General features: G+C 48.6%; 1 protein-coding gene across 3 annotated transcripts in view; it reads right to left on the bottom strand.

Moving 5' to 3' along the window:
- Positions 1-17,476, bottom strand: part of SLC36A4 (solute carrier family 36 member 4) — a 246,519-nt gene that overhangs the window by 163,720 nt on the left and 65,323 nt on the right. For all 3 annotated transcript variants that reach the window (XM_075919368.1, XM_075919369.1, XM_075919370.1), the window contains exons 7-8: positions 15,515-15,742; positions 13,686-13,784 (exon numbers count right to left, since the gene is read on the bottom strand). In XM_075919368.1, coding sequence (XP_075775483.1) covers positions 13,686-13,784; positions 15,515-15,742 — 327 coding nt within the window. The remainder of the gene's footprint in view (positions 1-13,685; positions 13,785-15,514; positions 15,743-17,476) is intronic.

Genomic DNA, 17,476 nt, shown 5'->3' with positions numbered 1-17,476 from the left:
GAGAGCACTGCGTGCACCACTGCTGAGTCTCTACCAGAACACATTGGAGGGCGTAATGCCTTGCGAAGGTTGATGTCGAGGACCATGTAGCAGCCCGGCATATGTCTCGAAGCAGCACCCCGCTAAGAAAAGCTGTAGAAGTAGCCATGCTCCTGGCAGAGTGGGCTTTTGGCCTGGTGGGCAAGGTTTTGTTCCACAGTGAATAACAACAGGAAATACAAGTCACAATGTGAGATGAAATGCGCTGGGAAAAGAGCTGTTCACCTTTGGAGCTATCCCCTGTTGACAATAGGAGACGTTGTGACTTTCGAAAAGGTCACATCCTGTCCAGATAAAAGGCAAGCGCTCGTCAAAAGTCCAGCATGTGTAGTCACACCTCCTCTGTAGCGTGTGGTTTTGGATAGAAGGTAGGTAAAGTGACAGGTTCGTTAATATGAAAAGGCGAACTGACCTTTTGTAGAAAGGCAGGGTGACTGCATAAAGTAACTGCTTGTTCAGTGAACAATGTATAAGGAGGGTCAGCCAATAACGCTGCCAACTCGCTCACGTGATGGGCTGATGTAATAGCCAAGAGGAAGAACACTTACATGGTAAGAGTACTCAAATCACAAGTTGCCAGTGGCTCAAAGGGGTGGTTGGGTAAGCGTATCGAGGACAAGGCCCAAATCCCAAGGCTCCGGGATTGGTCTGTGCGGGGGGTAGAGATTTGTGATGCCTTTTAGGAACCTCTTGGTGAGCAGGTGGGCAAAGACGGAATGACCGTCTATAGGTAGGTGAAAGGCGGAAATTGCTGCCAAGTGGACCCTAAGCGTAGATAACGCTAGGCCTGTCGAGTGCAAATGAAGGATATAGTCCAGAACTCGCTGAATAGGAACTGAGGAGGGGACAAGGCCTTGTGGTTGACAACAAGAGTGAAAACAACGCTGCTTATGAAAGTAAGATCTCGGTGTGGTTTGGCGCCTGCTATGTACCAAGATATCTTTGACAGCCTGGAAGCATGCTAACTCTGGGCCTTGGAGCCAGTCAGGAGCCATGCCGTCAGGTGCAGTTGATCAATGTGGGGATAAAGGAGCAAGCCATGCTGTTGCGACAGTAAGTTGTGTAACTGTGGTAACTGTCGTGGTTGAGACGCCGACATCTGCATCAGCTGAGTTATCCATGTTTGACGGGGCCAGAAGGGTGCTATTAATAATATGGTGGCTCAGTCTGAGGCTATCTTCTCCAGCACCTTCAGAATGAGGGGGATCGGAGGGAAGGCATATGAGAGGCTGTACGCTCTCCAGTCCACGAGGAAGGCATCCCCCTGAGAACCGGTTCCGATACCTGCTCTTGAGCAGAAGAGGTGGCACTTCTTATTGCGTCGAGTGGATAACAGTCTATACTGGGATATCCCCAGGCTTCGATTGGGTGCTGGCTACCTGGTCGAGCAATTCTCACTCATGCTGTAGATAAAAGGACCTGCTCAAAGCACTGGCAATGGTATTGCTTTTGCCCGGGAGATGTGTCACCATGAGGGTAATGTGGTGGCGGATGGCCCAATTCCACAGGCGAATGGACTCCGCACAAAGGGATCTGGATCTGGCTCCGCCCTGATGGTTAATGTAGTAGACCATGCAAATATTGTCTTTGAGGATTTGTATGGTGGCTCCGTGGATCCACTGCGCAAAATACCTGCAGGCATTGAAAACAGCGCGCAGCTCCAGGAAGTTTATATGGAGCAGGGACTCATGTTGCCACCATAGGCCTTGAACTTGGTGATGACACACGTGCGCACCCCACCCCACAAAGGATGCATCTGTTGTGATCTGAACGGATGGTTTCTGGGCATGGAACGGCACACCAACTAATGTATTGGCCGGGTTGAGCCACCATGTCAGAGAATCTCTCACGTGGCGCGGAAGGACCACAAGTTTCTGAGTGCTGTGAATGCCTGGCTTGTAAACTGTGAGGACCCAATACTAGAGACATCTTAGATGGAGATGTGCATGAGGGACAACATAAGTGGCGACGGCCATATGGCCGAACAGCCTCAAGCAGGTGAGTATGGTCGAGGAGAGTTGGAAGTATTTCAAAGGGACGTTGTTAAGGGCCCAAAAGCAAACAATTCCGCTGTGTAGGAAAGATAGAAAATATGGCAAAAGACCAGCTTGGCTTAACAAGGAGATCTTGCATGATCTCAAAATAAAAAAGGAGTCATATAAAAAATGGAAACTAGGACAACTAACAAAGGAGGAATATAGGCAAGCAACACGGGAATGCAGGGGCAAGATTAGAAAGGCAAAGGCACAAAATGAGATCAAACTAGCTACAGGCATAAAGGGAAACAAGAAGACCTTTTATAAATACATTAAAAGCAAGAGGAAGACCAAGGACAGGGTAGGCCCACTGCTTAGCGAGGAGGGAGAAGCAGTAACAGGGAACTTGGAAATGGCGGAGATGCTCAATGACTTCTTTGTTTCGGTCTTCACCGAGAAGTCTGGAGGTGTGCCTAACGTAGTGAATACAAGCAGAGAGAGGGTAAGTTTAGAAGATAGGATACACAAAGAACAAGTTAAAAATCACTTAGGAAAGTTAGATGTCAGCAAGTCACCAGGTCCTGATGAAATGCATCCCAGGATACTCAAGGAGCTGATAGAGGAGGTATCTGAGCCTTTAGCTATGATCTTTGAAAAATCATGGCAGACAGGGGAGATTCCAGAAGACTGGAAAAGGGCAAATATTGTGCCCATCTATAAAAAGGGGAATAAGAACAACCCAGGAAATTATAGACCGGTCAGTTTAACGTCTGTCCCAGGGAAGATAATGGAGCAGGTAATTAAGGAAATCGTATGCAAACACTTGGAAAGTAATAAAGTGATAGGGAATAGCCAGCATGGGTTTGTGAAGAACAAGTCATGCCAAACTAATCTGATAGCTTTCTTTGAAAAGATAACGAGCCTTGTGGATAAGGGAGAAGCGGTAGATGTCATATACCTAGACTTTAGTAAGGCATTTGATACGGTCTCGCATGATATTCTTATTGATAAACTAGGCAAATATAACTTAGATAGGGCCACGATAAGGTGGCTGCATAATTGGCTGGATAACCGTAGTCAGAGAGTTGTTGTTAACGGTTCTAAATCCTGCTGGAAAGGGATAACAAGTGGAGTTCCTCAAGGGTCTGTTTTGGGACCCGTACTATTCAATATCTTCATCAATGATGTAGATATTGGGATAGAGAGTACTCTTATTAAGTTTGCAGATGATACCAAACTGGGTGGAGTTGCAACTTCTTTGGAGGATAGGGACATAATTCAAAATGACCTTAGCAAGTTAGAGAAATGGTCAGAGGTAAACAGGATGAGGTTTAATAAGGAGAAATGCAGAGTGCTCCACTTAGGAAGGAACAATCAGTTCCATACATACAAGATGGGAAGCGACTGTCTAGGAAGGAGCATGGCGGAAAGGGATCTAGGGGTCATAGTGGACCACAAGTTGATTATGAGTCAACAGTGTGATGCTGTTGCAAAAAAAGCAAATATGATTCTAGGTTGTATCAACAGGTGTGTTGTAAGCAAAACTCGTGAAGTCATTCTGCCGCTCTATTCTGCACTAGTTAGGCCTCAGCTGGAGTACTGTGTCCAGTTCTGGGCGCCACATTTCAAGAAAGATGTGGAGAAATTGGAAAGGGTACAGAGAAGAGCGACAAGAATGATTAAAGGTTTAGAGAACATGACCTATGAAGCCAGGCTTCATGAACTGGGCTTGTTTAGTTTGGAAAAAAGAAGATTAAGGGGGGACATGATAGCGGTTTTCAAATATCTAAAAGGGTGTCACAAGGAGGAAGGCGAAAATTTGTTCCTCTTGGTTTCTGAGGACAGGACAAGGAGTAATGGGCTTAAAGTGCAGCAGGGGAGGTTTAGATTGGACATTAGGAAAAAATTCCTAACTGTCAGGGTGGTCAAATATTGGAATAAATTGCCAAGGGAGGTGGTGGAATCTCCCTCTCTGGAGATATTTAAGAACAGGTTAGATAGACATCTGTCAGGGATGGTGTAGACGGAGCTTGGTCCTGCCTTGAGGGCGGGGGGCTGGACTCGATGACCTCTCGAGGTCCCTTCCAGTCCTATTATTCTATGATTCTATGATTCTATGACTTGGGTGCAGTGAGAAGAACATTTGCTAGGTCTCAAATGGTGTGAGATCTGTCGAGAGGTAGGTATGCGGCAGCGGTTTTCGAGTCCAGTCTTGCCCCAATGAACTCAAGCGACTAGGAGGGAATTAGAGAGGATTTGGGTATGTTATGAGGAGGCCAAGCGCCTCGAATATGTCTTTGGTGGTATTGACTGCCGCTCGCACCTGTTCCACAGTAGGGGCCTTTAAGAGGCAGTCGTCCAGGTAGGGAAAAATAGTGATGCCTGTGCAGCGGAGGTAAGCAGTTACAATGGGTAGTGTCTTGGAAAACACCCTCGGTACCTCTGAAAAACCGAACAGTAACACTGTGTATTGGTAGTGTTTGTCCCCAAGAGTGAAATGAAGAAACCTCCTGTGGGCTGGATGCACCGCTATGTGAAAGTACGCATCTTGGAGGTCAAGCTATGCAAACCAATCCCCTTCGTTCAGTGCAGGAATGATAGAGGCTAAGGTGACCATCTTGAACTTTTGTCTCCGCAGGTGCCTGTTTAGTCTCAGGATAGGCCTCCATCCGCCTGACTTCTTCTCCGTGAGGAAGTAACGAGAGTAGAAGCCTTTTCCTCTGAACTCGCGTGGGACCCTCTCCACCACTCCTATGGTAAGTGGACGAAAAACCTCTTGTAACAGAGGTTCATGAGAAGGGTCCCTGAAGAGGGACGGGAAAGAAGGGGTAGGAGGGGGTCGAGTGGAGAAAGCAATGGCGAGACCAGAGGCGATGATCTCTCCGACTCATCGATCAGTGGTTACGGTGCACCATCTGGTGTAATAGGGTCATAGGTGATGGCGGAAGAGCTTGGCTTGGTTTTGGGAAGCCTCTAGAAGGTGAATGGCGTGCAATCCCTCGACCAAATCAAACTTTCTGCCTCGGTTGCTGCTGGTTCAACCGTCTTGGTGGTTTGTGAATGTTGACGCTGCAGTCGTTGCCTGTGCCTAGTCTGGTGGTAAGGCCGGAATCTGGCCATGGCATAGGAGAAGGGCCTTTGCCTGTTGTACGGGACAAACTTCTTGCACCGGAAGGGCAGAGTGTACATTCTGCATGTCCTCAGTGGTGCGTGGAGTCCTTCCCAGAATGAAGCACTTGATCCATGTTCTTGGCGAAGAGGGAACGCCGGTCGAAAGGTAGGTCTTCGACCTTGGGCTGAAGGTCCTTAGGCACAGCAGTGAGGCGAAGCCACAACGCCCAATGCATAACAACCGAAGTTGCTATTGTACGTGAGGCCAAATTGGCAATGTCAAGAGATATTTGGAGGGCGGTACATGCTGATGTATAGCCCTCCTGTACCACAGCCTTGAGGATCTGTTTCTTAGGCTCAGGCAAGTATTCCAAGAGCAGCATCAGTTTGTCGAAATCGTGGTTGGCAAAACGGGCTGAACAGTTGGCCATCCTCAGGGTGGCCGTGGCCAAGGAATAAATCTTTCTGCCCAATAGATCTAGGCGCTTAGCCTCTTTGTCCTGCGCTGTGTTTTTCGTGTGCGCACTCTTAGACTTTTGTTGTGCCACGTCCGTAACTATAGAGTTGGGTGGAGGATGCGTGAATAGGAATTCTGCCTCCTTGGGATACACAAAGTACTTCTTATCGGTACGCTTGTTCATAGGAGGTACCAATGCCGGGGTCTGCCATATTTCATTTGCAATTTCCAATATGGCCTCATCACCTCACCAGCTTTGCCTTAGTGGATTGTTGCAGATTCCTCAAGAGAGGATGCTGCTTCTGAGGCACATCAGAGGTACGCAAGTTCTAAGAGTGAGCGACTCTCGTGAACAAGTCCTGGAATTGCTTGTAGTCGTCAACTAGGGAGAAATCTTCAGGAAAAACTACATCGTCCTGTGACAACGACGACTGGTCCGTCAGCGCGCCCATATGTTGCTCCTCATGGATAGGGGAATGGTTGTTGCCAACCCCGGAAACGAAGATACAGGCGCCGAGGTGCTGCGGGGCTTAGAGGACTTAGCCATAGCGTGTCTCGCCGGCAAGCCCAAAGTGCCCGATACGTCCCCTGCACTCGCACTTCTATGCTGAGTCGGGCCCTTCCCCTCATGGGACTTACGAGGCTGTAACTCCCTTTGTTGTTGCTCCGGAGGCAGCGGTTCAATAGCTTTGTTGAAGAGGAGCATCTTCAACCTCATTTCTCTGTCTCGCCTTGCACGAGCAGTTAACTTTGAACAATGGCCGCATTTTGGGGGGATGTGCTCTTCCCCGAGGCACCGTATGCATCTGGTGTGGCCATCCAATGCCAGCATGGTGTCTCACACGACGTGCACTTTTTGAAGCCCAGGGAACTGGGCATTTTGAAAGAATCCGTCAGACTCCGGCTAAAAGAGTCTGCGGAGTAAAGTTTAACTATGTACAATTACAAAAAGTCTCTCTCTCTAACTATTTAAAACTTTCTTCTTTTTTCTTTTTTTTAACTAAACTAACTATAAACTGTAAAAACACTATAGGTAGGGGCTGAACTGAGACGAACAGATGAAAGAGTAACAATTATTCTGCTTTCTCCTCAGGCGGAGGCAGGTCCTCATCCCAACTCTGTCTGCGACAGTGGACGGTTAGAAGGAAGTGGCAGGATAGACAGAACATCACAGAAAGGGCGCGAATGGCGTGAAGCAGCTTCTGCGCATGCGCGGTCCTCCAGGGGCTACTGCTATAGAAAAATCTCCGGACTGAGGTGCCAGGACAAGCCTGACACTTGACAGTGGAGCACTCACAGGGACACTTCTCGAAGAAGAACTGTTGGTACCTGATGGTTTCGGAGCCTCCGTGTCTGGATCCCTCCTAGGTTTTGGAGCAGGGAGCAGTTTAGGTGCTTGCTCCCGTTTTTTTGAGGGAAAGTCACCTTTGCTGGAGGAATGGGATCTCTTCCTATTCTGGTCAGAGGAAGAGTCCCTTAAGGAGACGCTGGCCAGAATTCCCTTTGCAGACATGGCCAGGGGTGATGGTTAGCGCTGGGGAGATGAATGCTCCGGATTGGATGCCGGTCTCACCATGTTCTCTAGCGAGAGAAGTTTCAATTGAAGATCCCATGCCTTGCTTGTGCGAGCTATAAGCTGTTTGCAGTGCTGGCACTGTGCTGTAATGTGTGCCTGACTAAGGCAGCGCAAGCACTTGAAATGACCATAAGAGACGGGGGTCGAAAGCCTGCAGAAAAAGCAGCATTTGAAACCTGGGGAGCCAGGTATCCCAAGGATAATAGGACTGTTAGACAAAAAAATCGCTGTCTAAGAATTTTTTTTAAAGGAGAAAAGAAAATAAATGTTAAGTCGGACCAAGAAAATAATTAACTGTAACTGGAAGAAAGAGTTACTCACCTTGGTGTAGTAACGGTGCTTCTTCGAGATGGGTCCCCATGGGTGCTCCACTCTGGGTGCTGGTGCATCCTCGCACTGGCGACTGGAGACTTTTTCCAGAAGTTTCTGCCATGCCATGCAGGTGCTGTAGTGCCCTCTAGTGCTGTTGGAATTGTAGGGTGCCTGCACGATGCGGCTCCTCCTCCTTCTCTACCTGCTAGAGTACAAGGCTCCAAAGCAGGGGAAGGAGGGAGGGTAGTGGAACACCCACGGGGACCCATCTTGAAGAAGTACCATTACTGCATCAAGGTGAGTAACTCTTTCTTCTCCTTCGAGTGGTCCCTGTGGTGCTCCACTCTGGGTGACTACAGAGCAGTTGTCGGCTCGTGGAGGTGGGTTTGGAGCCGTGTAGTAGACACTGTGGACAGTACTGTGTGTCCCACCACCATGGATGATGCTATAGAAGAGGAAAGTGCATAATGCCATGCAAAGGTGTGGTCGGATGACCAGGTGGCAGCGTTACAAATATCTTGGAGTGGAACATTCTGAAGGAAGATGGTTGTGGAAGCCACAGCTCTGGTGGAGGGAGCCGTGATGTTCTCAGGTAAGTGCTTCTCATATAAGGTATAACAAGTTCGAATGCAGGAAGTAATCCATTTCGAGGTATGGGAATATTATGGTCCCTCGTTGGCGAAGTGATGCCATTATGACTGCTAAGGTCTTGGAAAACACTCTGGGGGCAGTTGAGAGGTCGAACGGGAGTACCCAGTATTGACAGTGTTGGTTGCCTACCGTAAACCGTAAGAAACATCTGTGAGCAGGATGACCCATAATGTGGTAGCAAGCATCCTGGAGGTCGAGAGCCGATGGCCAATCTCCTTGATTGAGAGCGGGAATGATTGTTGCTAGAGTAACCATCTTGAAACGGTGGTACGCCATGTGCTTGTTGAGGCGCCTGAGGTCTAAGATGGGTCACCATCTTCCCGTCTTCTTCTGGGTTAAGCAGTAGGTTGAATAAAGGCCCCGGCCATGGAATCGAGGTGGTACTTGTTCCACTGTGCTGAGTTGGAGAAGACATGCAACCTCCTGTTGGAGAACTGCCTCATGAGATGGATCCCTGAAAAGGGACAGGGTAGGAGGGATAGAGGTAAGCAGGACAGAATAACTGTATTGAATCAGTTTCAAAACCCACTTGTCCGAAGTAATGAGACAACATTGGTGGAAAAAGGCCCGGAAGGGTTGGTGGAACTGAGGGGTGTCGGTTGGCGATAATGGTGGATTGGCTATGCAGCTCTCGACCTGACCTTCAAACCTGCTGTTTGCTTGCCAGTAGATGGGACGTGAGGTGCTGCTGGTGTTGCCGTTACAGTCTTTGTCTCGGGCGGAAGTTGTTTCTGGGCTGCTGCCTGAAGGTGTCTCTCTGGCGTTGGTATGGCTGATATCTAGTTCTCTTGAACAGGAGAATGTACATTCCCAGTGTCCTGAGAGTCATGCGAGAGTCCTTCATAGAATGCAGCACTTCATCCATCTTTGCAGCAAAAAGGTTGGTTCGATCGAAAGGTAGATCCTCCAACTTTTGCTGCAGATCCCTGGCTATCCCAGATGCCTGTAGCCAGGATGTTCTGTGGAGGACAACCGCAGAGGCCATCATGCAAGCTGCGGTGTCTGCTACGTCCATGGTGGACTGTAGGGCTGTAAAAGCGACATTATGACCCTATTGCATGATGTTAAGCAATGTCGGCCTCTTGTGCTCTGGGAGGTGTTGGAGCAGATCCTGTAACTTCGAATAGTTGGTGTGGTCGTAATCTGCAGGCATGGCTGTGTAATTCACAACTCTCAAAAGTAGCGTGGCTGATGAATAAACTTTAGGCCCCATAATGTCCACCTTTTTATGGTTCTTATTTTGTGGGGTGGTCCTGAGATTGGGTTGTTTGCCCTTGTGTCGCACCAAGTCCACCACCAGGGAATTCGGAGGTGGGTGCAGAAAGAGAAAGTCCATATTTTTCGGAGCAATAAAGTATTTGTGATCCACCCTTTTATTTGTTGGAGTGATGGTTGCTGGAATTTGCCAGATGTTATCGGCCGGATCCATGATAGCCTTGTCCATAGGGAGAGCTAACCTGGAGGTAGTTGTAGGTTGTAGTGTGCGGAGAAGGAAATATTGTTTCTCCTGCACCTCCTGGAGATCTCTTTATTGAGCTATAGCCACCCTTTCGAAAAGGTCTGAAATTTCTTAATGTCATCACCAGATGGTGCAGCTTCTGGAGTGGCCGCTTCGTCTGGAGAGGACGACAAGATATCAAGCAGTGACCTAGTCTCTCCCTCAGAGAGAGAGTCATGTGCTTCAGAGGGGGTTGGAGAGTTTGGCTCAGTGGCAGAGACCGTGGCAGCAGGCGTGTCAGGAGGAGGAGGCCTAGAAATCATAGAATCATAGAGCTGGAAGAAACCCAAGAAGGTCATCAAGTCCAGGCCCCTGCTCTAGGCAGGACCAATCCCAACTATATCAACCTGGCCAAGGCTTTGTCAAGCCGAGACTTAAACACCTCTTGGGATGAAGACTCCACTACTTCTCTAGGTAAGCCATTCCAGTGCTTCACCACTCTCCTAGTGAAATAGTTTGTCCTAATATCCAACCTGGACCTTTCCTACCACAACTTGAGACCGTTGCTCCTTGTTCTGCCATCTGTCATTACTGAGAACAGCCTCTCTCCATTCTCTTTGGAACCTCCCTTCAGGAAGTTGAAGGCTGCTATCAAATCCCCCCTCACTCTTCGCTTCTGCAGACTAAACAGACCCAACTCTCTGAGCCTCTCCCCATAAGTCATATGCTCCAGCCCCCTAATCATTTTGGTTGCCCTCTGCTGGACCCTCTCCAGTGCGTCCACATCCTTTTTGTAGTGGGGAGCCCAGAACTGGACACAATACTCCAGATGTGGCATCACCAAAGCTGAATAAAGGGGAATAATGTCATCTCTGGATCTGCTGGCAATGCTCCTCTTAATGCAACCTAATATGCCATTAGCCTTCTTGGCTACAAGAGCATACTGTTGACTCATATCCAGCTTCTCATCCACTGTAACCTCCAGTCCTTTTCTGCAAAACTACTACTTAGCTGGTTGGTCCCCAGCTTGTAACTATGCTTGGGATTCTTCCGTCCCAAGTGCAGGACTCTGCACTTGTCCTTGTTGAACCTCATCAGATTTCTTGTGGCCCAATCCTCCAATTTGTCTAAGTCACTCTGGACCCTATCTCTGCCCTCAAGCGTATCTACCTCTCCCCCTAGCTTAGTGTCATCTGCAAACTTGCTGAGGGTACAATTCATCCCCTCATCCAGATCATTAATAAAGATATTGAACAAAACCGGTCCTAGAACCGAACCTTGGGGCACTCCGCTAGAAACCGACCACCATCCTGACATCGAGCCGTTGATCACTACCCGCTGGGTGCGGCCTTCTAGCCAATGGTTGAAGGCGCCCGATGGTGGTTCCTTTTCAAACGCCGCTCCCATGGTTGACATGAGGTAGTGTATGGCGGTGGTGGGTAGGCGTATTGCTGGGCATACCATGGGTGTGGAGGAGGAGTATATGCATACTTAACCACCATAGGCTGCCAGGAGAGAGGTCTATGCTCCGGGCTAGAGTGCTGCGTGGACAATCTGCTCCGTGATTCAGTGCCGATCTCACTGGGGGAGCGAGAGACGATCGAAGAGCGGCGGGACCTCACTGAATGAATGGATGATCCCAGGGAAGGTGGTGCTGATAACATGCGGCTCCAGACCGGGGATCAGTGCCGTTCGTGCCTCCCTGTCGGTGCCGTACAGTGCAGCGTAGGCAGTGCCGGGCCCGATAATGGTGGTGACAACGGCACTGAGGGTCGCTCAGGTGCTGAACTACTGGGCGGTGGCATATCGGTGAGGACCAGTGCTGACTTCGCATGGTGCTTCGCCCGATCCTTGTGGCAGCCCACCAGCGCGGTCAGCGCTGAGGGTGCCTCCAGTGCCGTACTAGTCGGTGTCGCCAATCTCTGTGTTGGCTCAGAGTGAGTTCTCTTATGCGGTGCCGATGGCTTAGGCAACGCCATCCCCGAAGTTCCTGGCCTGGCCTCGGTACTAACCCGTGCGGCCGACAGCGCCGACGGCCACGAGGGGCTCGGGGTTAGACCAGTTTTTGAGGTCACAGGCCCAGAGTGGGTAATGGGAGGATTTTTCTCCATACCCTTACTCAAGTGAGCTGATGTTGAAGCTGTAGGAGAGTCCTCCGAGGATGGTCAAAGGGACTTCTCGTAGAGCAACGTCTTAAGTCTCTTGGCTCAGTCTCGTCGTGCCCGTGCTGTTAATTTCAAACAGTGGGGGCACTGTCGAGTTTGATGCGCCTCCCCTAGGCACTTAATACATTTGAAGTGCCCATCCGAGGTGGGCATGGCATCCCGACATGACTCACATCTCATGAAGCCCGGAGAACCGGGCATGAGGGGTAGGGGAAAAGCGGCAGAGCGCAAGAAGGAAAAAAAAATTATTTTTTAAACTGACAGGGGAGGAGAAGAGAGCTAAAAAACTTGGACTATGAGGAAACTATGGGCTAAAGCTGGGTATTTAACTATTTTTAAACAGGAATAAGGAGAACAGTTGGCTCTGTCTGCTTCCGAGGATGGTAGAGAAGGTACTGAGGAGCCTTACAATTCCAACAGCACTTGAGGGCGCTACGGTGCCTGCACGGTGCGGCAGAAACTGCCGGAAAAAGTCTCTGGTCGCCGGCACAAGGACGCACCAGCACCCAGAATGGAACACTCACAGGAACCACTCGAAAGAGAACAATGTTGAACTAGTAAGTGAATAAGGAGAGCAACTGCAGTACCAACCGATGCTCACAGCAGTAGAGAAGGAACTGAAGGGATGGTTGCTGCCTGTGCGGCCCACTAGAGGACACTGCTACTGTAAATCTCCGACTAGGCATGCAAGAGCACCATAAGACCTAAGGTGGAGTACCCACAGGGACACTCCTTGAAGAAAAATCATTGTTACTGCACAAGGTCAGTAACATCCTCTTCTTTTTTTCCTATAGTCACACATTTTCATTATTTTTTAAAAGCTCTATTAGGGATGTAAAATTAACCAGTTAAATGTTACATTTAACCAGTTAACCGCTTAAACGGGGGCAGGCAGTGACTATTTGGGCCAGGCATGGCATGCTATAGACAGCCAGGCTGGGCCCACCACACCACACCATGAGCAGGAGGGGAGATGCTCCAGCCTGGCCAGCTGGGTGATTCTTACCATTTAACCGGTTAACCATGGACATCCCTAAGCTCTATTTATTTATTTGAATTTATAATAATCATCCCATAAATTTGGGAAGCACAACAACCACCACAATATCTGTAAACATAGCCACACCCAATCTACAATACACGCCTTCCTCAATACCCTGAGAAGACAGAAAAGGAGAGGAAGCATTGCAGTGTGCCTAGAAGGTTAACAAACCTGTGCTCTGGCAGACCAATGCTGAGGAGATGAGGGGGGAAGGTCCTAAAGCAGAGAGCATTCTGCCAGCAACCATTTCTTCTATAAGTTGAGGAGGCCTCCAGCTTCACTGTCTGTTCTAATCTCCACTCTGGCAGTACAGCATGGGGACTCTCTCAGATAAGCAGGTTCCAAACCACTTACTTTATGGGCTAAAATCTACACTTTGAATTCCATCTGGAAGCAAATGCAGGTATCCCAGAGCTCTGGTTGAATTGAGTACTTCTAAAGTGTAATTACAATTAATAAGCATCCTACAGCATTTTGTGCCAGCCATAGTTCTGAATGGTCCCCAGATGTACAGTGCATTTCAGCAATCCCATTGTGACATGACAAAGACATGGATAATTGCCTGTATCACAAAGATGCCTCTAATACCAGGGCAGAGAATAGCCCAGAGAGTGAAGGGGGGGAGGAGGGGAGGTACCATATAGCCTCAATGGACTCCCAGTACTCCCACTCCCTGTGGAAAGCCCAGGACACAGCTGGCTCAGCATGTCCCAGGGATTCCTTCCCCGGTCACAGCCCTACGACCCAGCTGCAGACCCACAGGGCTACACAACAAAAATTTTCCATATGCTGGGCGTGCTTGATTCCAATAGCCAAATCTCATTAACGTTAAAGTCAATGCGATAGGGAAAACTATTGCTATTAACTGAAAGCTAATTATCAATCACTGTATTTAGATTTGTATAACTGAACACTTACCACACCAATGCCTTCAAAAGCAAATATGGCAGTACCAAAAAAAAGTGGATATTTCTTCCAACCAGCCACAGGGGGAAGCTTTCGAGGATCAGATATATTCTGGTGAGAAAAAACACAGCATCATCAAATATTGTACATCAGCATTTCCCAGATTTCTGAAAGCTGAGCCCCTTGCCAGGAAAATAAACTCAAATCACATCCCTCATGCCCACCGCAAAATCGCCATGTGGTGTCAATAGCCTGCACAGTTTAAAGGATAACCAGTATCTGCTGCTCCTCCTTTCCCCAGTTAACCCTCTCCATGCCCTCACACACCCTCTCTCTCACTTGCACTTGGGAAATGCTAGGATAGATAACTGTCATGTGATAAAACACGGCACTTTAAATGCCAGCTTTGTTTACTCCTAGGGGAAATCTGTGCCACTGTGCAATGCAGAATTTTGCAGAAATTAATGTTGAGTATGCAGAATTTTCTCCCCCCTCCCTGCCCCAGAAATGGGCTGCAGAGATGTTGGCTGCCATTAGGGTTCACTGGAGCTGGTAAAGCCCAGCTCTCAAACAGAATGCCAGGCAGAGCGGGTGGGAACTGAAGGATTCCCAGCAGATGAAGTTCCCAATATGCCATGATGAAGGAAGGAAGCAGGGGGAAGGAAACTGTTCAAGTCCAGAACCTAGCATCATGAACCCTGGATTCCTGGATTCTAGAAGGTAAGTCTGCCAGCTTTGGTTGGACGTATTTCATCACAACATTATCTTTTATCAAAGATTAATATTTAATTCCTGGAAAATCCAGGACAATTCTGGAGGGTTGGCAACCCTACTAGGAGGGCAGGGGTGTCCATGTCTGAGCTGGGGGAAGAGGGTCTGCATCTGGCCGTTAGGGGTGGGGAATAGAGGTGAGAGGACTGGGGGTGTGTGCTTGGCTCTGGGCATACAGAGAAGCTGGAACTAGGTCATCTTAAGGGTTTCTTTAACTCTCTACACATGGGGGAATTCAGTTTGTGTCTGTACTGTTGCAGACATACTTGCTTTCAGGTATTTTGAAATACATTTCCAAAATAACTGAAACAGGTGTGATAGCATTACTTTGACAAAAGACATTTGCAGAATTTTAAAATATTGTGCACAAGCAACCCTGACCACTCTTTTGAACTCAGCTAACACATCTTGTGAGAGTTACCCCCACACACTTAAAATGTGAATTTTTGTTTTCATCCCATGATTCAGCTTGCTTTATACAAATCTCTCAAGACATCTTTTAGTATTATAGCAACAATTCAATACATGCAACAATTACTCAACTGCTTAAAAGATTAAAGTTTGCAACATGTGTTCTTAATGAGGAGTCTGAAAATATTCAGTACTGTTTTGGAGAGATGCTAGAATTAAATGTGACAGTTGAAACTGCTGCACTAACATGACAGGCAGTGGAACAGACTCTCAAAAGCTGCAGAAGGCATGCATGGACAATAACTTCTTCACATTCAAAGACAGAACTTCTTTAATAGACATACTTTTTTATTTTCCTGCCTTAATGGCAATGCTGGCATTTAAAGTGCCGTGTTTTATCATATGACAGTTAGCAGGCATTTCTCTTTCTTTTTCAAAGTCCAATTTCCTAGAAACATTCCATCCTTAAAAGACTCTCTCTCTCATGCACTTTTTAGGTACCCATCGCTTTAGTGCCCACATTGTAAGCCATGCTATGTGAAAGTTAGGTTAATACATATAAAAGTCCTTTGACATTACATACAAATTCCAAATGAGACGTCATATCTTTACAAAACAGTGGGGGTGGAAGGAGGGAAGAGACAGAAATGTATACTCACTCGAACAATGTATTGGTAAATTATTACCAGACTGACAGCCATGGAAAAATTGGCAAGGAAGGAAAGCATAGACAGGTTCTTCAGGTCACGAATGAAAACCAGTAGAATAATAAATGGCAGAAAACACAGCATATATATTCGTAAATCAACACTCCTTTTCTCAGTGGGACCAATGGTTCCAGTGTCATTCCTGGGTACAATCCTGTTCTCCAAAAATCCTTCGTGGACCTGGAGGGAAGATGTTTTTTAAAACATCAGCAAAACTGTACTTTATAACAAATGTAATCATTCACATAATATTAAAATCCTAGATAACATTTAAAGCAGCTTAAAGGGAGAATTAGACATACAACTCATGCAGACTTTCAATGGGAGTGTGCATTCAGCTCTTTAAAGGGGAGGTTCTGGAGTCTCCTCATCTGTCTGGATCTCAGGGAGTGCAATATCCCCTTCATGGCAGCAGCCTGCTATATGCTCCACAATCTATGTGAGAGCAAGAGGGAGACTTTCCTGCAAGGGTGGGGGCAGAGGCTGAACAGCTGGCCAGAGCATACCAGCACCATTCAGGGAGCACATCAAGGGGCTGTGCTCATCAGCGAGGCCTTGAGGGAGAGTTTCAGCTAAGGCTAGCTCTGAGACTCTCCCCCAGGCCTCTCCATAAGGGGCCCCTGCATTCCCTCTGTATACTTTTACTTTCCCGCCTCCCCCCTTCCCTCGCCCTCCCTTCTCACCTTCTCCCGCCCTTCCTCTGCAGAGCAAATGAAAAAGCCCTCTTTTCTGGAAAAACAAGTCTGTTTATTTGGGAGATATACAACAGGGGAGGGACTGGGGAAAGAACCTGGAGTGAGGGAGGGGAGAGGAGGGCTCAGGGCTGGGGCTGGCACCTGACTTGGGTAGTTCGGGAAGCTTCGGCTGCCCTCAAGGTCCCACTGCCCCATATTCTGGTGCCCCAGAGGCCCCTTGGGGGGCTAAAAGGGGAAGCCATTGGGGAGGCAGGGAGGTGGCCAGTGGCCCACTCCATGCACAAGGCCATGTACTCCATCACCAATGTGAGGGAGGAGCACATGGCCTCTACTGGTACACTAGCTGGTCCCAGGCAGCTTTCCTCTGCTCCCAGGCAGCAGCCCACTCCCAGTACTTCTCTTCAAGCTCTCAGACGAGGGACTGCAGGCAGACCATTTGCTCCCTCGTTAGGTCTTCCTGGATGTGTTTCTTCCTGCAGATCCCGCGGAGTCGGGATGATGGCATGGGAGGTGGGGGATGCACCACGCTTACAGCTAGCCCAGCTGTGAAGAAAAAAGTTACAAGGGCAGTCATCCCAGGAGACACTGTGTATGAAGCCTAGCCCTAATCTCTGAGCTGACACTGAAGGTCTCGGTTCAGATGATGGCAATGTGCTTTGAGCAAGGACATATATTGCCTTGACAGTGCACCCTTTTCCTGCAGGGGCACGGACGTCCCAGGGGAGCATTGCTATACCCGTGGCCCAGAGACAAGCAAGCATGGGAAGGTGCCAGCCAGGCCAGGAGCCTGTAGGTGTGAAGGGGGGGAGAGAAGCGGAAAATGTGGCTTCCTTCTGTGTCCTGCAGATTCCGGATCCGGCACTAGTATTATCCCACAGAGAGAGAGAGAGAACTTCTATCCTTGCCCACTCTCAGGGGAGAGATGTTTGGGGAGGTGTGTGTGAGCGGCAGAGGCCACTTGCTAGAGAGAGTGCTACTGGGGTCCCCCTCCTCTTCATCTTCCCAGCAGGTTCCCATACAAATCAGTCTCCTCTACATTACCACACTTGATCAGGAGCAAATGCTGCCCGAGTGCAGGCATGACTCTGTGCTGTGTGTGGCACTGCTGTGTGTGTTTCCATGACTCCAAACTCCTTAGTAGTGGCTTGTAGTGGGAAGGTGTCCCATCATGGAGACTGGAGTAAGGCAGGCCTCTCCAGGAACCTTGTGAGAAGGACCG

This window comes from Pelodiscus sinensis, chromosome 1 (assembly GCF_049634645.1).
Source record: "Pelodiscus sinensis isolate JC-2024 chromosome 1, ASM4963464v1, whole genome shotgun sequence".
Taxonomy (NCBI): Eukaryota; Metazoa; Chordata; order Testudines; family Trionychidae; genus Pelodiscus; species Pelodiscus sinensis.
Note: the sequence above shows the minus strand (reverse complement) of the source record. Positions and strands in the feature narration are given on the sequence as shown.